This window comes from Halictus rubicundus, chromosome 1 (assembly GCF_050948215.1).
Source record: "Halictus rubicundus isolate RS-2024b chromosome 1, iyHalRubi1_principal, whole genome shotgun sequence".
NCBI classification, from domain to species: Eukaryota; Metazoa; Arthropoda; class Insecta; order Hymenoptera; family Halictidae; genus Halictus; species Halictus rubicundus.
In genome coordinates this window covers 16,190,408-16,211,516 of record NC_135149.1, presented here as the reverse complement: position 1 = coordinate 16,211,516, position 21,109 = coordinate 16,190,408, and the positions used below count along the sequence as shown (strand labels likewise).

General features: G+C 51.6%; 1 protein-coding gene and 1 long non-coding RNA gene across 2 annotated transcripts in view; one reads left to right on the top strand and one right to left on the bottom strand.

The window, feature by feature from the left end:
• Positions 1 to 2,621: 2,621 nt before the first annotated feature.
• LOC143358215 (uncharacterized) lies at positions 2,622 to 4,682 on the bottom strand. Its single transcript, XR_013082935.1, has 3 exons — positions 4,315 to 4,682; positions 3,491 to 4,141; positions 2,622 to 3,230 (listed from the first exon to the last, which is right to left on the bottom strand). It is a non-coding gene; the product is annotated as an uncharacterized LOC143358215 (long non-coding RNA).
• Positions 4,683 to 10,273: 5,591 nt separating this feature from the next.
• The window catches only part of LOC143355257 (uncharacterized), a 39,055-nt gene continuing 28,219 nt past the window's right edge, over positions 10,274 to 21,109 (top strand). Inside the window, exons 1-2 of the mRNA XM_076789948.1 lie at positions 10,274 to 11,012; positions 11,233 to 15,071. Of these exons, the coding sequence (XP_076646063.1) occupies positions 10,986 to 11,012; positions 11,233 to 12,117 (912 nt within the window). The 5' untranslated portion in view covers positions 10,274 to 10,985 and the 3' untranslated portion in view covers positions 12,118 to 15,071. The remainder of the gene's footprint in view (positions 11,013 to 11,232; positions 15,072 to 21,109) is intronic.

The window sequence follows — 21,109 nt, the reverse complement described above, 5'->3', positions numbered from 1 at the left end:
GATAAATATTATTATAAGATTAAACAATTTATTTGAAAATATTCCCACATACACCGTTGAGACCTATTTGTCCAAAACCATAACCGCGCATAATTATGGGATTCTGAGATATACGTTCGATGCAGTTTTTCACCAAGAGTAAGCCCAAAAACATTAAATTTGAATCACTGGTTCTAAATTTATTGACTTTTTTGTTTTTGAGTTTTCAGTTTTTGCCACTAAATGGCGCCACCATGTACTTGTTGAACCAGTTTTGCTATTATATTAAATATTTAAGTAATACGCGATTCTTTCCGAGTGTTTTTGCATGAAGTCGATGCAGAAAATTCCCCTGAACATCCCCGTTCCCTTATATTATTTTTGATTGCCCTAAATTAGTCATAATTTATCCATTTTTCGACCAATATATTGTACATATAGCGGCGCATAATTCATTCATGGCGCTTTGCCCATAAGATAGTATGTGAAAGTCGGCACGAATCACTTAGGTGCTTTAATTGGAGGGCGCTACCGCTAGATGACGAAGCTGTTTCATGTCCTGTCGGCGGTCTATTTTTTAAAAACCATACTCGGGGATAATTATGGAATTTTGAGATATACGTTCGATGCAGTTTTTCGCTGCGAGCACTTTAAGCTCAAGAACAGCAAGTTGAATCACTGGTTCCGGGATTACTAAATTTAAAAAATTTTGAGCTTACAGGTTCGCCGCTACGTGGCAAGTATGTTTTAAAGTCCACAAGGAGCCTATTAAAAAAAATCAGTAATTAGCCATAGTTACGGCAATCTGTTGGATGGGTTCGATGTAAAGAATCAGTAGCAGTATTTTGAGACTAAAATCATTAGTTTTGAGCTACTGGTTTCCAAGATACTCACGTTTTTCTGTTTGCTGAACGTGAAGAAGCTAATTGCTGTGTAAGGGTTTGCTGAAAATGATTTTTTAATATCTTCACGTCAATATTTATTAATTCTTGAAGACTCGAACGAAAGCCTGAGGAGTATGTTTTATGACGGACTAATTGCAATTGAAAAATCATTGCGATATTAACGCCAAAAATTCTCGATCGATCAGAGTATAATTGCTCTGTCTCGACGGTTTTGAGAAACTATTTTTCTTTATAGTATCCCGTAAAGAATTTTTGAGTTCTGTGGGTTAAAATGACTGCTACTGGGATACACTTTTCAATGGATTGATTCGATTAAAAAACGATTAGATACAATCATATTAAAATCTGAGTAATAAATGTAAAAATTAGTTCTAAAGTAAATAGAAACGATTAGCTTGCTATTACCTCCGATTTATAATGGTCCCGGTATGTAATAAATTGTAAGTAGCGATAGTATCGATTGCTTTCGTCTCATCGCGCAGGAGTTGCTGAAAGTGGGGGCCCGCCCACCCTCTTATTATTCTGCTATCGTGCAGAAATCATCCAAATGAAAATTAAAAACCAACTGCAACTCTCTCCCTGATACGTGTTTGATAGCGCTCTACTCTCGACCACTGTACGAACAAATAACGAGAGTTGTTGATTTATAAACCTACCCGACCGGAAATGTAACCTGTTTAGCATAAGAGCACACGCACACGCATTTCTTTGCACATGCAAAGTTGCATTTTTCGTATTCTCTAGCAAGGAAATTAGAGGTGGTTCAATTATTTTCTTTAAGGGAATCGGTGAACAATCTTTTTAGAAAAGCGATTTTTCCTAAAAATTCGCAAAGTCACAGCTACAATTTCACAATGGCCAAGTGTACCGTTGATCCGGTCCCCGGGCGAGCATATGGCATTGTCCGAAGGTAGTGGAAATATTCCGAACCGCAGAACGAATTCCCCTAAAGAACAAGTCATGGAGGCTACCATAAAACAATTATTCTTTCTAATCTCCGTGAAAATTTGTCTTTTCTAGGACCCGGTGCGACGAGGATGTTGATTTACAAACCACGAGAGGGTTGAACGGACCCTGGTCTGTTCTGAAAGCGTCCTTGACGGAAAACCGCCTGGGATCTTTCTGTTCGCAGCCGCCGCTCGTCCGAGATTTTACACTCACCCTAGCCGGTTTACAATCGACCAAGATTCGCTCGGTGAAAGATTCCGGGCTGTGTCCTCTCCGACAGTAACAAAGTGCTACCTGGCTGCCGGAAGGTACGCACCGCGGAAAGTGCAATAAAACAATCATGCGTCCGTAATCTCCGTGTAAAAGCGAACTATCGGCCAGAAAGAGAAGTTAACAATGATGTTCGCCGAGTATCGTGCCATAGTGACGCGACCATGACTTCTCCGCAAAACCTCCTACTTCCCGGGCGAATATTCAAGGTTCAAGGTACACCTGGGCGAGTTCCGAGTTCTCGACGATATAATCCCCATTGAACGAGTACGGGGCCTCTCTGGGCACGAACTCTAGCAATAATTTATGGCCACACGAACCACCGGAGACGCCCGGAATGGCCACTCTGTAGCGTAAGCCGCAGCTTATCCGCAATTTACAACGCAATCCAATTTTCCCGATTCCACGTTCATTCTGCGGATCTTCAGGATCGAAAGGTTGCTGCTGGTACCTTCTTTACCCTTCGTCGACCGGAGCCTGCAGACTTTGCCATTCGTTTTCATTTACCTTTTACGCAGATTTACACACGATTCATTAGCGTGCGTTTAATCGAACAGGTTGGAAGTTGTGGAAGGGTGGACGATTCGGTGAACTATGCGGGGTTAACGCGCCAGGTTGACGCGAGTTTCCGCCAATGGGCCTGCCGGGTGTGTCGGTCGGAATGACTTTGAGGTTCGTAGGGGTCTTTGTGCCTACGATCCGCCGGCATTTTTAGTCCTCTCGGCAGGGGGTGATCTTCGAATGCGCCGATGTCAATCTTGCGGCCGAATGGACAGCGTCAAACTTTTGCGGGTTTCGGTGTCCCGGTCAGGTTTTAGCGACGAGTTCGTTGTTTTCGGCGTACAACATTTCTGAAATTAAAACTGTCGAGCGTACCGACACGAGCGGATTGACACGACGAAAATTCGACGGGAACACACTTGTTCGTTGGAGCATCGGCGTTCTTTGACACTGGATCGGCCGCGCCGCTGGATACTGGTTGAACAAACGAGTCTGTTGAAAGATAAAACCACACAATGCACCGCGGGGCTCTGTATCCGACAATATTTCCCTTCCGAGAAAAACCGTGTATTCGGCCTCGTGGGCGGCATTGACTTTTGCCGGGTCCAAAACGTGCCGACTTGTCCCCTAGAAAGAAGAATAATCGAGCCGATTATGGGACGAGCTTCTCACGAGATTCTGCGGATCGTTTAACTCGCCTCTTGCACATATACATTCGGACTGCGAATGGTTGTTCCGATCGAATTACGAGCGAGTAATCAAGGGGCAGTGATATCGAAGGACGATTTGGTTCGGTGCATCGTTTGCGAGAGTCCGGCGAAGAAATTGTCTAGCGAGGATATCCGCGAAGTCGTTAATTTTCTATCAAAACCCTTTTACGACCTTACCTGGAAGAGCCAGCGGGACGAGAGTTCTGGAAGGAAGCAATTATCCATTTTAATTCCTCGTTGACTTGACGTGGGGTATACACGGATGCGCAGGACTGTTTGATCAGTCCCGGCCGTCCGCGGTTGTTTGGGTTCCTTCTGATTCGTTCCCCGGCCGGTTGCCACACAAATCATATATTCCGGTCGGCCGTGGTCCAGAATTTTTGCTTCTCCTTTTGAGAGGTGCGCGGCGATTCCGAGCTACGGGGCCCGGCACGGCGGCGGCGGCATCGTCGTCGTCGTCGAAACCCGCACACCCTCGCAACAAAAGCGGTCGGCCGGCACCGATTGAGACAATAGAGAGAAGCCACGACCCGGCTCCCTGCTAATTAAAATCTATCGGTGAAAGATGAACCGACATACGGCGCAGAGGACGCCGAGGATCCCCTTTTTATTCTCTTTTCCTCGAGGTACCGCACCACTTTTCTTCGGGGTGTTCCCTTCCGGACGTTTATGCTGGTAGCTACGCGGGGGTCGTGTCCGGTTGTCCGTAAGTCAATTGCCTGATCGGATTAGTTGTTAATCCGTCCCTTGTGTCAAACATAACCGGTCGATCGATCCCTTCCGCTGCACCGACGACCTTCGGCCATTCCGGTACTTCGAACGCTATACCTGCGCGGCTATGAAAATTACAACGTCACAATATTTGGCATAAGCCTACGGACTATCCAGGATAATACGGCATCCCGTTTACCTTTATTCCTGATCTAATTACTCTTGTCCCCTGGAAATGCTTTTGTCTCCCTCGTTTACACCACCCGCTTTTGTAGAATATTTCGACGAACGTTCGCACTATTGCGACGGCTTCCTTTGAACGACAGATATTCTCACGACTTCGCCGATGTAACCTCTGCAGCTCGTTTCTTTATTTCTTTCTTTCTTTCTTTTTTCTCTCCCCTCTTTCTTGGTCTCGGACGCAACAGGTCGTATTGTGACGAGGGTGTCATTCCGTTCGAATGGAATTGGCGGCAGGACCCCTTCGGCTCGAATCTTTGCGTCCGAACGACCGAGCACAAATTTATGGATTTTGGGTCCGACGTTTCGTAGCAGGTACATGCTGCCGCGCTGCCGATCCCCTTGTTCTCGCACCTTGAGGATCGTTAATTCGTCCACCGCAAGACGTTGGTTACGTTAAACCAACAGAGAGATCTCTGGAACCGGACGTTATCGATTATCAACGCCGCGGCGAGCGTCTGATTTTTTTTTTTCTAAACGATGTGTAACAAATGAATGTCGAACGCGAACAGGAGATAGAAAGAGAGAGAGAGAGAGAGAGAGAAGGAGAGAGAGAGAGAGTCTCCACGACGGACCGTTTTCTCTTCCGACGAGTGATTAATGAAGAAGCGCGCGGTTCGCCGTGTCCATTTGTTTAAACTCGAACAGGCCTGGAACGACGAACCGACCAGCTTGCTAATCGGGACGGTGGGAGCTAATAAGAGCGAACCAGATACAGGGGCCACGGGTTACGAGTGGAAGCTATGCTATTAACCTTCCGAGAACGGGCCGCTTAGTCGGAAAATGAAAATTAAGGTCGACAGGTAGAGCGCGTTACCCTTTATACGACCAGCGCAAATATTGGCATTGGATCGTTTCCAAATGTACTGTCGTGCCAGGTAAAGAGACTGTCGTTCTTCTTGCCGCGGCCGTGCCGCGCCGTTGTAATTACCGGTCACTGTTTGCGTAGTAAATAATCAAAGGTCTTCGTGCAAACGTTGTAATCTCTTGTTTACGTCCTCCGTGTAATCCTAACCCGATTAGCCGCGACGACGTACGAGTTAGCAGGACAGATATCCGGCTAATCTTGTTCCGTGGCAGGATACATGCCGCGCCGGCCGATCCGATCGGCCCCAAATGGGGGCTCCTCTTTCTTTACAGAGGAGTCGGGAACGACCACGTTACGCCGATCATCGTGTGAAAACTGCAAAGTCTCGCTCCATTAGCTCCGAAGACTAGACCCATTGTCGGGTCCATTGTCGGGGAACGTGGCCCTCCGTCCCTCTCTCTCTCACTCTCTTTCTCTCTTTCTCTCGCTCTCACCCTGTTTCAACCATCCTCCCCCGTCTGATCACGGCCTTTTTTTTCGTCCGTTCTTTCTTCTTTCGACGTCTCCTCTCTCGCGTTTTCTTCCAGATCCGAGCATAAGTTAGAAGCCCGTCAAGACTACGGACCTGCCGATCCGAATGACGCTCCCATCGGCCAGGTAAATCGCGTATAAAATTGACCCGTGTGCCAGGCCAAGAAAAGATCCTCGACCCCTAATGACGCGCAGGACCATCATCCGGGAAATTCCTTCGAGTCATCACTGTCCATCGTGAAGACGCTCCACTCGAGAACCATACGAAATCGAGGAAACCGGGAACCGACGGTTCTGTAACCCTCGCTGTTACGAATGTTAATGTACACCGGTTCTCTCCCGGTCTCGTCAGGACGGTCGGAGTAGCGTGACGATTTTAAAAAGGGAGACCCGCGAGCATCGATTTCCAACAACCTATAAAACTCGGTGAGTTACGATAAACTCTAGAAAAGCGTTCCCTATTCGAGAATATTAGTTCTCGTGGGCGATAGCTCATGTTTATGCGCGCACGGACCCACGGTCCTCCACAAAAGAGCGCCGAAAGACTGTTATAGCCCGAAAGAAATATGTTACGGTTCTTCCCGCGGCCGCTTTCTATGTAGAAAACAACCGACTCGCCGCTGGCCGTTCGCTCGAGGCTCGCGAGCCGATCTTCGCGCGATCGCCAACTCGACACACGTCGACCTGTTCGTCTCGGTAACAGGATTTAAATTTGCAGAGGGTGTCGTCCGCGCGAGCATCGATTCAGGAGAAACCTGATAGGTAGGTCCCCGATCTCTTATTTGCGAACAGTGGAGCCTTACCTGCGTCGTCCGTCCGATTTGCATCGGTCCACCGCTTCTGAATGTCTCCGGAAAAGTGCACGGCTTTCGCAGCGTGGACCGATCCGGTGCACAAAGCGCGCTTTACACCCTCGCTTACCGATTGGTCACACACCGGACAGAGGCGCTGGCCCATCGTTTTTTTTTCCTTCGGAAAAATCGACTTTTTCGAAACGCTCGACGTCCGGTGCGGCGGTTTGTTAACCCTAGCACTCCCAAGGAGGGGGGGGGGGGAGGGGGGACAGGTTGGAAAACTTTAAATTAGGACTATTTTTTTTGGGCGAAAAATTCTCAAAAAATTATATATTGTCGTTTGCATATTTAAGTTTAATATTCCGAAGTCCCGTTGCTATAGGAAAAAAATTACAGTGCATAGGAAGGAAAAATCAGAAACCACTTACGCGAAGCGGTCCTCGACGCTCCTTTTGTCTTCAGAGAATAACAAAAACAATTCCAGAACTAATAATCGAATCACAGAACTGATTGGCAAGGAACGATGCAGCATTTTCAGTTACAGTTAAGCATTCAATGCAGTCAGAAGTGAATGATCCTTCCGTGAGAAGAGAGTTATATATCTGCAATGATTTCTCTATATATGTCGCCAAGGCCTGGATGATAAAAGTCGCGGAATTATCCCCACTACCGCAGAGTATACTCTCGTCCAAAGTCTCTCAAGCTTCGTGGTCCCTCGCGGGAAATACCCCGCGGTAGTGGAGGTAATTCCGCGACGTTTATCATCCAGGCCTTGGCGACATATATAGAGAAATCACTGTACCCAGTGATCTTGTGATCTTGCAACGACTTGGACGTTGCAAAACGCGCGCGGTTACAGATGTTTCGACACGAGGGGTGGAAGAGGAGGAGTTTCCGGAAAAATGTCTCGTCCTCGGGGGAATCGACCAACCGCGTGGGAGTAGTGTTTACCGGTGGAGCAATTTACCCCTGGCAGAGACGTTAAGCGGCTTATTAAGGGACAATGGCCGGCTCCAAGAGAGGAAACCGAAGGGTTGCTCTGGGCGGACCCCCACCTTTCACCCTTCCGTCCGCGAGAGACATCCTCGCAAGATTAACGACGACGCCGTTGCTGCAACGCTGCAGACACTCGCTCGGACATGTGTCACCCAGCACTGTCCAATTTCCATGGTTTTCCTGCTTCTGGTCGGCCCGATGCTTTCGATGAATTTGACAAACAACGACAAGCCCCCTGAGAGTCCGCTTGTGGTCGTCGGAAAATATTCCGGAAGATCGATGGTCTTTGCAGCGTGTCTCATCTCTCTTTCTCCCGTACCTCGCCGCTCTCCGTCTCTCCGACCGCAATACGCGCACGTGACGCGCGGGATCATATTTTCCGAGTACCGGAACTTGATTATCCGCGTCCGGTATGCGAGCGACAAGTCGATGAAACGTTCCGCCGAGCATTCGAGTTGTTGCAATGCTTCGAGATTCGGCGATTGCCCAGTAGAAATTGCGCGAGAGATATTATTTAATACTTCAGCTTTGCCAATGAGGGAGTAAGAGAACATGTACAGAAAAAGTGAAACTGCGGTGAAATATTGAATATTCAAGCTGAAATAATAAAAGACTGACATGCAAATGAAACCGTAGTATAGATAGACAACCTGAATGACGTAAAATGGAACGATAAACGACATTCAGTTTAAACGATAAACTGAAATAGCGTCGTGCACGAAGTGAGGAAAATCGAAGTTGCAGACGTTCCTTGGCGCACGAGACAAAGGAAATTAGGCAATGGTTACGAAATACGGTTTATCGGAAGCATAGCTCGCGCGACGAATATGATGTGATTTTGCAAATATCCGGCGTCGCTCTGTTTATATTTTGGCTTGTTCACCTTGATTACGACAACGGCCACGAACAGTTATCACCGGTGAGAAACGCGTAAGATACATTCTCGCTTGAAACAGTTGTAATTGGATTAGAATATAATTATTTAAATAAAAAAATTTCCATATACCACGTTTTTAAGACGGGCTAAAAAGTATGAAATAATTGTTCCTAACCCCATACAGATAGTTCTGAAAATTTGTGACTGTGAATTTTGAATAGCTACGAGCAAGATGAACTTAGGTGAACTATTCATGCGTCGATTATCTATTTCATGCGCCCCACGTTTTTCGTTTAAAATCCCACAAGTATTTTCGTAGCTATTCAAAATTCACAATCACAAATTTTCAAGACTATCTCTATGGGGCTACGAAAAATTATTTTATACTATTTAGTCCGTCTTCAAAACGTGGTATATTGAAATTTTTTTATTTAAATAATTATATTCATTTTCTTTTTATCTAGATAATTATTTTCTGCTTTTTAGTCTCGCGTGTGTGATGTCATCCAGTTCTGAGCTATGATCAAAGTTTCAAGTCATCGGGAAGCTGGTTTAAAATCAATTGCAAAATTTCTACCGAACAGACAAACAGACAGACAAGAAAGCGAGTTAATAAAAACGTGGTGAAAACGCGAATGATTTTGAACAGCTATGCGACGAGTGGCGGAGGCTCGCATCAGCAGATAAGACAGGCCCTCGTCAACCGGTCAGATTGTCGAAGCAGTGCCGTCGAAGCTGAGTAAACAAGATTTCAGTAGATCGCGCGATACGGGTGTTGCTCGGATCTATGCTGCGGCGATTAGGCGGTCGATCGTCCGAGACGAGCAGCATCCTTTGGGAAAGTTGTTTCGGGCTGCGCCAAGTGCAACCGATTCCGTCCCGGTCTCTGCACCAGCAGTTTGTCAGGGTACCTGTGCAGGGCTGCCGCTCAGCAGCCTGCATTGTGCGCCTGGTGTGGCGCAATAATGCTGCCTATCTGGTACGGATCGGTAGCGCGAAAGTGTCGTCACCTCGTCCTGCCAATGATTGCTTTACAGCCTCCATAAACCGAGACTTTGTGTTGGCACGCTGCTCTCCGGGTCCTGACTGTGCAGAGCGCATTGTGACCGACTGCTCCCTTGGAGCGCGTTGGACCAGGCGTCTTTTATGGATTTATGGTGCGTCGTACGCGACAAAGAGCACCGAGAACCTTTCGGAACTGGTGGCCGTTATCACGTGCTCCCGTGCACCCGAGTGGTCGTCGCGGGTTTTTCCACGCTTTGATACGTCTTTGCAAATTTCCGCCCCCGGAGCCGCTTCTCAAAGGACCTCTAAATACCGTACAAAATTCTGCATTGACTCCGTTCACCCCCGGTTCTCGTTGCGTTCGTCTGCTCGCAGGATTCGTCGAATTCTTACATTTTTTTTTTCCCTCCCTTTCCCGTCGAGACGCAAGCGTTCCTGAAAGAATCGAAATTTCGACCGTCGGTGCGACACAGCTGACCGTAGAAATTGCCGGCATTGAAATTGGAAAGGGTGGATGACTTTTTTCGAGTACATTATCCGTAATTGTTTCACGCTACGAATAATAGGCAGAGCTAGCGCTCGCGTTTCGAAGCGGGTCGTCACGGTCTCTCGCAGGACCGCTAATTAAACTCGAATGTCTTATCCACCAATTAAAACCGAACGATTACGCTTTACCCCTCCTGCTGCGTGTTATGACGTTTCTACCGATAATTATTGCCTACCGGGTCTCGATCAACGCTTGGAATCTTGGGCGGTCGAATCGCGAAACGACGATTCGAACGATAGGTAAAAAAGCTGTGGCACCGGGGCGAATTGTCCACCCGTAATTAAGAGAAACGAACCACGCGCAGATCTAACCTGCAACGTGTCCCTCCCGTTCGACGCGTTTCTAATTATTTCGAAGCCCCTCCGCCTCGCTCGACTACTGAGCGTCTCAATTTTGCACGATTGATTAACTATATTGTTTTCATGACCGAGGAATAATCACGGGGTGAGGAACCGCGGAAGGGTTGTAAAGTCACTGTCGCTTGTAAACAAATTAGAACGGGGAGGATTGTGCGTGCCGGTTGCAAAAGACGGCGATTTGTAAAAAGTGTAGGTGCTCTCGGGAGAGCAGTACCGTAGAATCGACGAAGGCTTTCCTCGGTGGCATGAGGCGGCCCCCAGGGACGACCACAAAAGGTGCGTAGCCTCGATCCTCGATCCTCTATCCTCGGAACGCAGGGTTGATTTATGAGTGGATGGAGGGGAGGGCGCATGCGCACCAGCCAGCGGGATTCACTGGGGTCTATCCCCACCTCCATAGGGGAACCCGGCAGAGCATTCAGCCTCCTCCCTTCTTCGTCGGTTCCTTGTCCACTCGGTTATTAAAACCGAGGCGACACGGTCGGCAACCAGCAATTATCTGACGAACGCTCTGAGCCGCGCACGCTCCGATCCGTGTACGGTTTTCTCTCCTCGGTCTCGTTTTCGTCTTGGCATTCGTAGTCGTATTCGTATTCGTATTCGTCTTCGTATTTGTCCTTTGCGATCGTCGTCGTCAACGTTTTCATGTCTCGACGTCCGCGAGAGGGGTACACACCAGCGGAAAGTGATCAAGATCGCCAGGATTATTCTCGTGCCGTTGCACACGTGCCGTCGAACGCAGCCCGAGCCGAAGAATAAATCAGTGACCAAGGAAACGATCGTGTACGGCCGACCAGTGAAGTGATGGCTCAAGTGATGCAGTATCAACAGGTCCGTTAATAACGCGTCTCGCCTAAAGATACTCCGTATCGACAGCCACGAAATTGTAGTGTCGAGAACGGATATTGAAAAGTGATTACCGTTCCGCGATCTTTTTCGACAGGCTATAGATAGAGATCTCGCCGAGATACGTCTCCGTGCGAATGTTGGTTCAGGGACGGGCGCGATCTTTCGGATGTCGTTCGGTAAATATTCTTGTTCGTAATTGCAGATCTGCATGCCGACGATGTCGCCGATGCCAGGTATGACGCCGATGCCGATGCCGATGCATCAGCCTTCCGCGATGGATTACGGAGGGCCGGCCGCTCATTATCAACCTTACAACACGACGCTGGGCAGTCATCATTTGCAGAGCAGCCATTCGAGCTACTGGTACCCCGGATCCACCGGTCACAGCCACCTCGCGGAGCCTCTAACGGCACCGGTCTACACCATGCCCGCCGTGCCGACGAGTACGGCATCCTGGACAGCTCAAACTCATTTGGCCCAGGCCCAGCTGACGACGATACCGGGGATCCAGCATTATTCTCTGCCTCCGAGCCCGCCGGAACTTCCACCGAGTCCCCAGGATCACACGGGCCACTATCAATGGCCGCTGACACCGCCGGCGGAGCATCATTTGCTGGCTGCGGAGGAGCCCGGTAAATCTGGAAGAAAGTGCACGAGATGCAGGTGCCCGAACTGCCAAACGGACAGCGGAGCGCAATTGGGTGTCGACGGGAAGAGGCAGCACGTATGCCACGTGCCCGGCTGCGGCAAGGTCTACGGCAAAACCTCTCATCTGAAGGCGCATCTCAGGTGGCACACCGGCGAACGGCCGTTCGTGTGCAACTGGCTGTTCTGCGGCAAAAGGTTCACCAGAAGCGACGAGCTTCAACGTCATCTTCGTACGCATACCGGCGAGAAGAGGTTCGCCTGTCCGACCTGCGGCAAGAGGTTCATGAGGAGCGACCATTTGACGAAACACGTGAAAACCCACGAGAACCAGAAGAGGAAGAGCTCGAGCAAAAAGGAGTCGAACAAGGAGAACTCTGTACCCGCCGTTACCGCGCAGAACGCGTATCAGCCGATCGGCGGACAGTACACTATGATTTGAGGCGCATAGATGCGCGAGCCAGCGTCCTAGATATCCTGTCTGTACATAGTCGAATCGTCAGCCCGGATTTCGCCCTCCCTTGTAATTATTGTAGAATCAGAAATCCTCGTATATTGACGATTGGAGAGTAGGAAAGTCGGAGCTGATCGGCTACGAATCGCGTAGTCGCGGGTTCCCGGTTTTTCCTAAAATCCTACATTATATTGTACATAGAAAACGATTGTATATTTTTGTAAATTACGCTTAAGCTTCGGTACATGTAATTATGTTATATAATCAGAATTAAATGAATTTTTCTAAAACTCCCGGCACTGGAACACAGAGATCAAAGTGTTGTTTGATTCCCTGGAGGGGTGTGGGTGCGATCGGAACGAGAACGAGGATTCAGGTGGTACGGGTGCCGTGGCGTAGATTTACCGTGAAAATTCACATAATAACGAATCTCATCATCCCCTTGTCGTATATCAGATTCCTCCCCGAGCTCTTCCTGTCATACGATACGTCGCGAGTCCCGCCCAACCAGCACAATGCGAGCCCGAGATCCTCGAGAATCCCATCCCTTCGCGATGATTTCCTACCTGGCAGGTGTTTCCATTCCGTCGAAGAAAAGAAACTATCATTCCACGGAAACCATACGAAAAAATTCCCGATTTCTTCCATCGGATCGGATCCTCTTCCCAAACTCGATCGGGACAATCGTTGCGTGCGGGGTGCGGACGGGTCGAGGATACCCGGGGAATCATCCCTTGCTCGTCGGGGCGGGTTTTCGGGGATAAAATCGTGATCGGGGGAAGGGGAAATGGTCGGGCCGGGTACGGCACTGTGGCGGGCTGTTTCATTCGTATTCCCGCCAAGAGATGGCTGCACGGTGAATGGAAAAAGCCCGCGTAGCCCTATTAAGGGGGCGGCGCGCCGTAGCCCTGTAGCCCCGGCAAGGATTCATGGCTGGCGCGTAGAGGTAGAGGCAGAGAGGCAGACAGGTCGGCCGGGGCCGCAAGGATAGAGGCAGACAGGCAGACGCGAAGATAGAGGCAGAGGGGAAGCTAGATGGCAACGGAGAAAGGGAGAGGATCGAGGAGACGGGAAAAGAAGGCGCGAGAGAAAGACGGCGACGCGTGGTAGATGGGAGGGGGGGTCGGAGGGGGGCCAGGGAAGGGGTACGAAAACGGAATAAAACAAAAAGAGGCAGCCGCGGAGCAAATTATAGGGAAAAATAGGGAGGGACGAGGCGGAGGAGGTAACGCGGAGCCCCGTGGTGCGCCGTGTTCACGGTGGAAGACGATCAGGTGGACGGGCTTGGCAGGGCGGCAAGGCAAGGCAAGGCAAGGCAAGGCAAGGCAAGGCACGGCACGGCAAGGCAAGGCAAGGCAAAGAGGCGAGGAAGGCGGGAGGGTTGGAGGGGAGGAGGGGTGGCGCCAGGGCAATTCCAAGCTCGCGTTCAACGTTCCCTGCTCGAGTACCGCGGATAGCCGCGAAGTTAGTGCGCAAGAGATTCAAAGAGAGTCGACAGAGCGACGGAGTCCCGGCCGTCTCCTGTTCGTCGTGTCGGCCGTGTTCCGCCGTGTCCGTCGAGTCCACCGAGTGCGCCGAATAGAGGAGAGGAACCGCGAACTGGCGAACGCGCGCGCGACCCCGACGACGAACCCGCGCCGAGCCCGAGAACCACGACCGACACGAACACTCCGCTTTGATTAAAGGGAGAGGGAGGGGCCGACAGAGAGCAACAGAGAACAACAGAGAGAGAGAGAGAGAGAGAAAGAGAGAGAGAGAGAGGGGGAGAGACGGAGAGAGCGCAAGAGAGAGGGAGATAAAGAGAGACGACAAGTGCACGGTGCACGGCTCTCTCTTACGTGTTACGCGCGGTCAGTGCGAGAGGCTGCAACGTGCCGCGAGCATGCGTCTGCGACGGACGGCCCTTGAGGCGGATACGCAACACGCCGACTCGTCCTCGTCGCCGTCGCCGTCGCCGTCGTCGCGGTGGTCGTCGTGGTCGTCGTCGTCGTTGTCGTCGTTGTCGACACCGCTCTGTCTGCGCCCGTGAATGCACGATCCTCGCCGCAACCAGCCGCAACCAGCCGTACACACACCGCGGCGTATGCACGCGCCGACGCGACGTCGTCGATAACACGAGAAACCGGCGAACAGGTTCGTGGCGGTGCGCATGCCACCGATCGAGCCGAGACCGGTCTCGATTCCTAGCCGATCCGTTCCCGATTCTCGTTCGCGCCTGTCAGCTCGCGCGGCGAACCACGATCGCACGGATCTCGAACGGATCTCGCACGGATCTCTCCGAAATAACAGCCTCTCCCGTTCACGTCCACCGACCCTTCGCACCTTCGCCCTTTTGGAACGCGAACGAACCACGAGGGATCTGTCTGTCGGTTACGATCGTTGCTCGCGACATGTCGACGGACACGGGACAAACCTGTACCCGCGAGTACGTCACCCGCGTGTCGCCCACCTGAATCGTCCGTCCGTCCGTCCGTCCGTCCGTCCGGCTGCCGGTATTTTGTGTTTCGTCGTCGACCAGTGCTGACAGGTCAGTGTGTGCGCTCGTTCTCTAGAGCCCTCTGGAATTGGCGCGCTTCGGTACAAACTCGGACAGCTCGTAACCCTCTTCTCGCTATCGATTCTCCCTCGTGCACGCTCTCTCGTAGGACTTTGTTCGCGAGCGACGATGCAGCGCGCGTCGCGTAAAGAATGTTTCTGAATCTTGTTGGCAGGACACCGGCCGAAACCTGTGACACAGTGTCTGTGCTTGTTCAGTGCGGACCGCGGTGTTCCGACAGACCTGAGTTCTGAGGATCGAGCAACGTCGTTTTTCCGTCCTTCGTGCAGCCTTCGTAATTTTCGAGATCCACGGGATCGATCGAGCCGGCAAGCTGGACGCGGATGTCGGAGGCGGCGGGGGCCGCCGGGGTGTCAGCCCTCCGAGTCATCTCGGTAACATAAACGTAAGTCTTTCCTCGAAACTTTCTCCGACAGTTTCGGTCGTCGACGTTCCAACAAGACCCCCTGTTGCCTGTTGAACAACGTTTCGCGAAGCATTCGAACGATTCGAACGACCGGCGCATCGATCGTTCGTTTAGCGGCACCGGGTTCCGCGTTTTCCTCGCTTTTACTATAATCGCGCTCGTTACACGAAACGATGCATAATCAAAGGAGTTTCCGAGACTCTGGCTGCTCTATGGCGATTTGCCACATCCACAGGCCACACAACCCCGACCCCCAGGATGTGTCGTGCGAATCCGCAGCTTGCGACAAACACAGTCATCGGCCGATCAACGAGAATGCTTACCGGTTAACGTTCGAAACTTTTTAATAGGTGAGCGCGACGGAGGGTTGCTTCGTCGAACCGATGATAGCACGAAAGGGCTCGTGAAAGGGTTAACGCACGAACACCGACGCGTCTCTTTGCCTTCGCCCTCTGTCCAGGCTGCTCTTCCTTTTGCTCCGTTCAAAGATCGTGTAAAATTTACTCGGAGATCGATATCGGAGAGCCCCGGCAGTTAATTCTAGAGCCATCCGAGGAAGATCCGGTCGCAGAACTCGTCGAGAGAGAGAGTGCTGCTAGACAGTTGTGGCCGATATAGCAAACGTTACTATGTTGCTACGCCCGTTTCACGCCCACCATACATCATGCGTTATGCGCAGACCTACCTGCGGACGTGCGTACACGCCGTTCCAAAGGTGCTGTGCCCCGTGTTCCTAACAAATGTTCTGGCCGAACGGAAGGTGCACGCGACACTCCGGCTCACCTGGTTATCTAATCGAACGAGTTTATCGCGTAGAAATATTATTGTTGCAAAGGGGAAAAGAGTTTTCGTGATCTACAGCGGAAAAAGAAAAAGAAAGGTTTGTGTGCTTTTTGTTGTAGCTGTTCGGTAGGATCGTTTCGTGCGATCGGAGAGGAAACGAACGGTAGAAGCAGCTTTTTCGGGGCGATCGGCTAGAAAAAACGATACCAGGTTTCGTATCGAGGAACACACGGATAATTTGGAGCTTGTGAAACTGTCTGTAGGTAGCGGAGGAGAGTAGGCCATTCGGTAGAGTTGAAACGCGGCAGAGCAGACGGTCGAAGGGCAAGAAACACAGTGCCGGCACACCGCTGACACACCTCCACACAAATCTAATTAATTTATATCCTGAGAGAGGCGCCACTAGGGATGTCTAAGTCCGACAGGAAAAAGAAACGAGCAAAGAGAAGGGTATACGCGTATACCGGGGTCCCGGGTCTCGGGCTCGCGGGAACCGATGGTCCCGGGTTTTCGAACCTGGCGGAACGATACCCCGGGCCCTTCTCGAAAACTCGATTTCATTTCGAGAACGCACATTTTTTACGCGGTCCAGGGACTCGCAAAGGTCCCGGCGACCAATCTACATGGAATTATCGTTTATAAAGCCATCGTGACACGGCCGGCGATCATTTCTCGAACGCCGAGCACGCCGCGCAGCGTTCCTTTTTATCACGTATCGAAGCGTCTTGAGATTACAGGTACGGCTCCGCGGCGCGGCGCTACGAAAGACGGGCTAATTACGTGTTTACATCGCGTACGCGTCCCCGGGCCGCCTCGCTCTATCGTTAATCGAGAAAACGAGGGCGGTCGACTTTGAAAGCTTCGACAAGGCGCCCGCGTCGCTCTGAATAACTGTTGGTTACATTGTCCGCGGACTGACGGGAATTATAGAATGGAACGGACATGAAAAAGCACGCCATAACACCGGCCGGCCGGCCGGCCAGCGGATCCAATTAACCTGTCCCCCAGAAAATCTACACGCGTCGCGCACACGTAGTCGCGCGTACGCACGGCTGGAGCCCTCATTAGCGGTTTACTCGGAGCGTCGCGTCGCCGCGTGAACTTTGCACCTGCAAATTGCTGCCGCCTCCCCTGGCCCGGTTTCGCCAGGCCTGTGAACAACACGGACGACACCGTCGCGTCGCTTAGGCGTCCACGATTTCCGTTCGGTTTCATTCCCGAACGGCCGACAATCGTCCGACACGATTGCCCACCGGCTAAGAAATCGGAGTGGCCGCGCGTGCGCCAGATGCGAGCGATCTCGCGACCACGACCGATCGTTGCAGCTGTTGCAGATTACAAGAGGCGTCCCGGCCGCCGCGCCGCACCGCGCCGGAATAAAGACATCGAGTCCTCGTGTTCGACGGCGACAACGATACGGCCGGTTTCGGGTCCCGTTATCGCGCAAAACGAGAAGAAAAAACCGGTGAAAGAACAGCGTCGCGTAACAGGCTCGTCCAACACGGCGACAAACGACGCTCCTCGGTGTCGACCGTGCTCGTCGCACGAAAATTCTTTCTCGCGGAACGCTCCGCTCCGGAAACGGCCGCCGAGCCTCGGCTTTATTAAGCTATTATTCTTAATTAAAATCGAAATCGGCGGAAAGGCGGCAAGAGTGGTTGTCGCTGTCTTTCCTAGAATTATGTATACACGATTAATAATTTGCACGGAGCAAACGAGCCTCCGAACATTTACGGCTCGGCGGGAGCACGTGCGCGGAATAAAATAAGCAGATTATGCAGATGAGAGTCCGATTCTGTCACTTTTGATTTACGGCCGCTCCTCCTCGGAGCGGCTCTCCCGGTCCCGGCTGGTGCGTCGCGGCGACAGAGCGGAAGGAGAGGAACGAGAGACGAAGCCGCGAGCGGAGAAATTTCCTCGCGGTACGCGAGACCCGGCCGACCACGAACTATTTACGTTCGTCCAGATAAGTGCACTATTAACTAACCTCGCGCTAATATCTACGTTTTCTACCTCATTATGTTAATTGCGGGACCTGCGGCCCTCGAGGCCACGAAGGAGCAATGCCGCGCCTCGCCTCGCCTCGCTTTGCCTCGTCTCGCCTCGCCGCTTCGATACTATGCTCGTTTCGCAGTTATCGTATCGCAATTCCTTCGGTGCACGGTCGTGTCCATCGAATGACTCGTCGATTAATCGAATATCGGATCTACCTCCGAAAAGAAGAAACAACGGCGCGAGGCGGCCAATCGTCCGAACCGATTCGATCGATGTCCGGGGCCGTTCTTCTGCTCCGAATTCGATGATCGGTCTATACATTTTTTGACGAACCAATTGCTCGAGGTTCTAACGAAGCCGAACCTGCTCGCGAAGGAGCCGCGGCGCAATCAACGTTTTAATGCGTCGGCCAATGGATCTTGCTCGCGATCTCGATCGAGCGAATCGCGGATCACGGATCGAGGATCGGAGCGGATCGGATACCGCGCAGGTTCGACCGACAATTTTCCGCTCGCGGAATGGAACGCCGTCGCGGCTCGTTCCACGGGAAGCGGACAGCGTTAGCGGCGCGATTATTGCACACGGTGCATGGAAACGAAAAGAGAGCGGTAAAAACGGCGCCTCGGTTGCCCCCGGCGAAGACTGGAAGCCGTTTCGTAATCGCGGCCTGGATCATTTTCTGCACGACTGCGCGGGAAATTAGATCACCTACCTCTCATCCCGGTAGCGAGAGATCTAGGCAGGTTTCATCGCACGCTACAGGAAGAGCTGCCCGTTCCACCTCCTCCTCCTCGTCTTCTTCTTCTGCTCCTCGTTCTTTGTCCTTCTCTATCCTCTCGCAGCCGTTCGACTCTCATCGACAGCTTGTCGCTGATAATTTAGCAATTAGCCACGATCTTTTCCTGATAAAATAGATCCACGTCGTTTTCCCGGCTTCTCGTTACGCCGGTTATCCTCTACACTTGTTTCTACGAGCGCCCCACCCGCCTAGCTCGAACACCGTTATGGCCGTTCCGTTATAATATATTCTTAATAATAATACCATTTCGAACGGGATTAATTCCTGTCGCGCAGCGTGCTCGTTGGATCGATGGTTCGTGGCCAGTCGAAGAGGAACCGGAAATTCACGGAGATTGGTTATCGGTGTGCGTCAGATAAGACGCCGGTTTAATTTTGGAAAGTTTCTTGGATTATCGAGAGCAGCGTGGACCTATAGAGGATTCGAGCGGAGCGCCGCTGCGTCCTCCAGTCCCTTCGTTCCCTTCTTCGGAACTTTCTCCCTCCGTTCGGGATATCCTTCTCATCCTCCCGTTCTTCTCCGGCTCTCGGCTCTGGCTTTGCTTTTGGCTTGGGCCGGGTGTAATCGGTTCCCCGAAGCCAGGGCTCATTATCGACCCGTCGGCCTAGCAATTACCTGCGAAGCCTCTTTCGACTTCGTGTGTGCCAGCCAGCACAGTTTCCGACTCTCCGCGAGCCCTTCCGAGATCCTTCGGAGGATCCTCTGCCGGGGAAGGAGACGGAGAGAGAGAGAGAGAGAGAGAGAGAGAGAGAGAGAGAGAAAGGGGAGGGGGAGAGGGAGGCCGATGGAACAAGAAGGGCGAAGGGAAACCTGGTGGATATACGTACGTCGAGAGAAACGCTTCGTTGCCGTTGTTGCTGCCTTCCGTTGCTGTTTCTCGGCCGTTCGCGCGCCCTTGCCTCGCGGAACGCCGCGATAATCTTCGCGTAGATGCGGATAAACGACCGATGATAATTACTGGACGGTGTCGGTAGTATGCGATAATTGCCGGGACTGCCGAGTTCGCACCGGTTACGCGAAAGAATTCGTAACCAAAAGAATTTCTCCCGACGACGCCGTTCCGCCTTTCGCAACATTGTCTTATCCTGCCCACGGCACCATGCTACTTCTACGGAGGTTTTCGGTCAATCGGTTCTCGCCAGGTGGTCGCACGCGTTCACGCAACCCCGTCGGAAGCCCTGATTTCAGGATTTCACAATGTAGAAGGATTGCCTTTATGCGATTCGAGAGAGTCAAGTTATTAAGAAAGACATACGCACACCGTCGTAACGATCGCGGGGGAACGCGAGGCACGACTTAACGAGTTTCGAATCCCTCGAGCGTGCAGCAAACGACGTTATCAGACGGTGGTATCGACGTTTTTATGTGGCTCGTAAACATTAAACCTTTTCTTTCTCGCGAACGCGAGCGCAAAAAAGACGAAAAAGAAAAAAGAAAAAAGAACACCAGACACGGAGGAATTGGATTTATTTGACGCGATCGTCAGCGGAGATACTCGGGCGAGCCGTGCGGCTCTCGTGGCTCGGCTGAAATTTTCATGAAAACGACGCGCTCTCGAAACTCTCCCACTAGTTCACGGGGGAACCGAGGTTCCAGTTCGTGGAACAGCGTTAACCGCATCTCGTGAGACCGCGACCCTTGACGGAGGCGGCTCGATTCGTCGGATAGCTGGCCGCCTCCGACAAAAGTCGAAGCTTGCGAGCGGAGCGGATTTCGGCTGCTTCGGACGAATTCCTCGTTCTGGTTGTCGCTTGGAATCACGGATCATCGAGTGTATTGTACATAATGGGGTAACGCGAATGAACGAGTTGGTCGGCGAGCGATCGCTCGTATCAATCCGTGTCATCTGGCCGCAACGTTCCTCGAATTATCGATCTCGGGCAACATTAAAACCGGCGCGCGGCTCGCCGAGGCTGGAAAGCATGTCGATCATTTTCCAGCGGCGAACCCATATGGCCGAACGAGCCAAGATTATCCTCTTCCCGTCGTTAGCGCGGTTTTACACTGAATCCGACCGGCACCGATAGAATCGTACGTTCCAGTGGAAGAAGAAGAGGTCGACGAAGAAGAAACGGCGAGCCGATACGATACGCGGTTTCCCGTGCTGCTCCCGGCTTCTAGAGAACGCGCTCCGCTCGTTCTTTCGTTTCTATTGCATAATTTCAGGACCAGCGACAATCCGCGCGACCGCTCGGATTAATTAACGCAGCTCCGCGCGCAAATTAGCGGCGGCACCGTTCGAAATCGGGCGGCGTTTCTGCGCAGAGCGGTGGAAAGTAATTAGGTGTCATTACCGGCGGCGTCCCGGTAACGGGTACACGCGGTGGTCGGTAGAGAGTCTGGATTCACTTTGTTGAAGTGATTATTTTTATTGTCATTTCCGGCTGGCTTCTCGGAAGTCCCGGAAACGGCACGTAATCCCGGCTTACACGAGATCCGC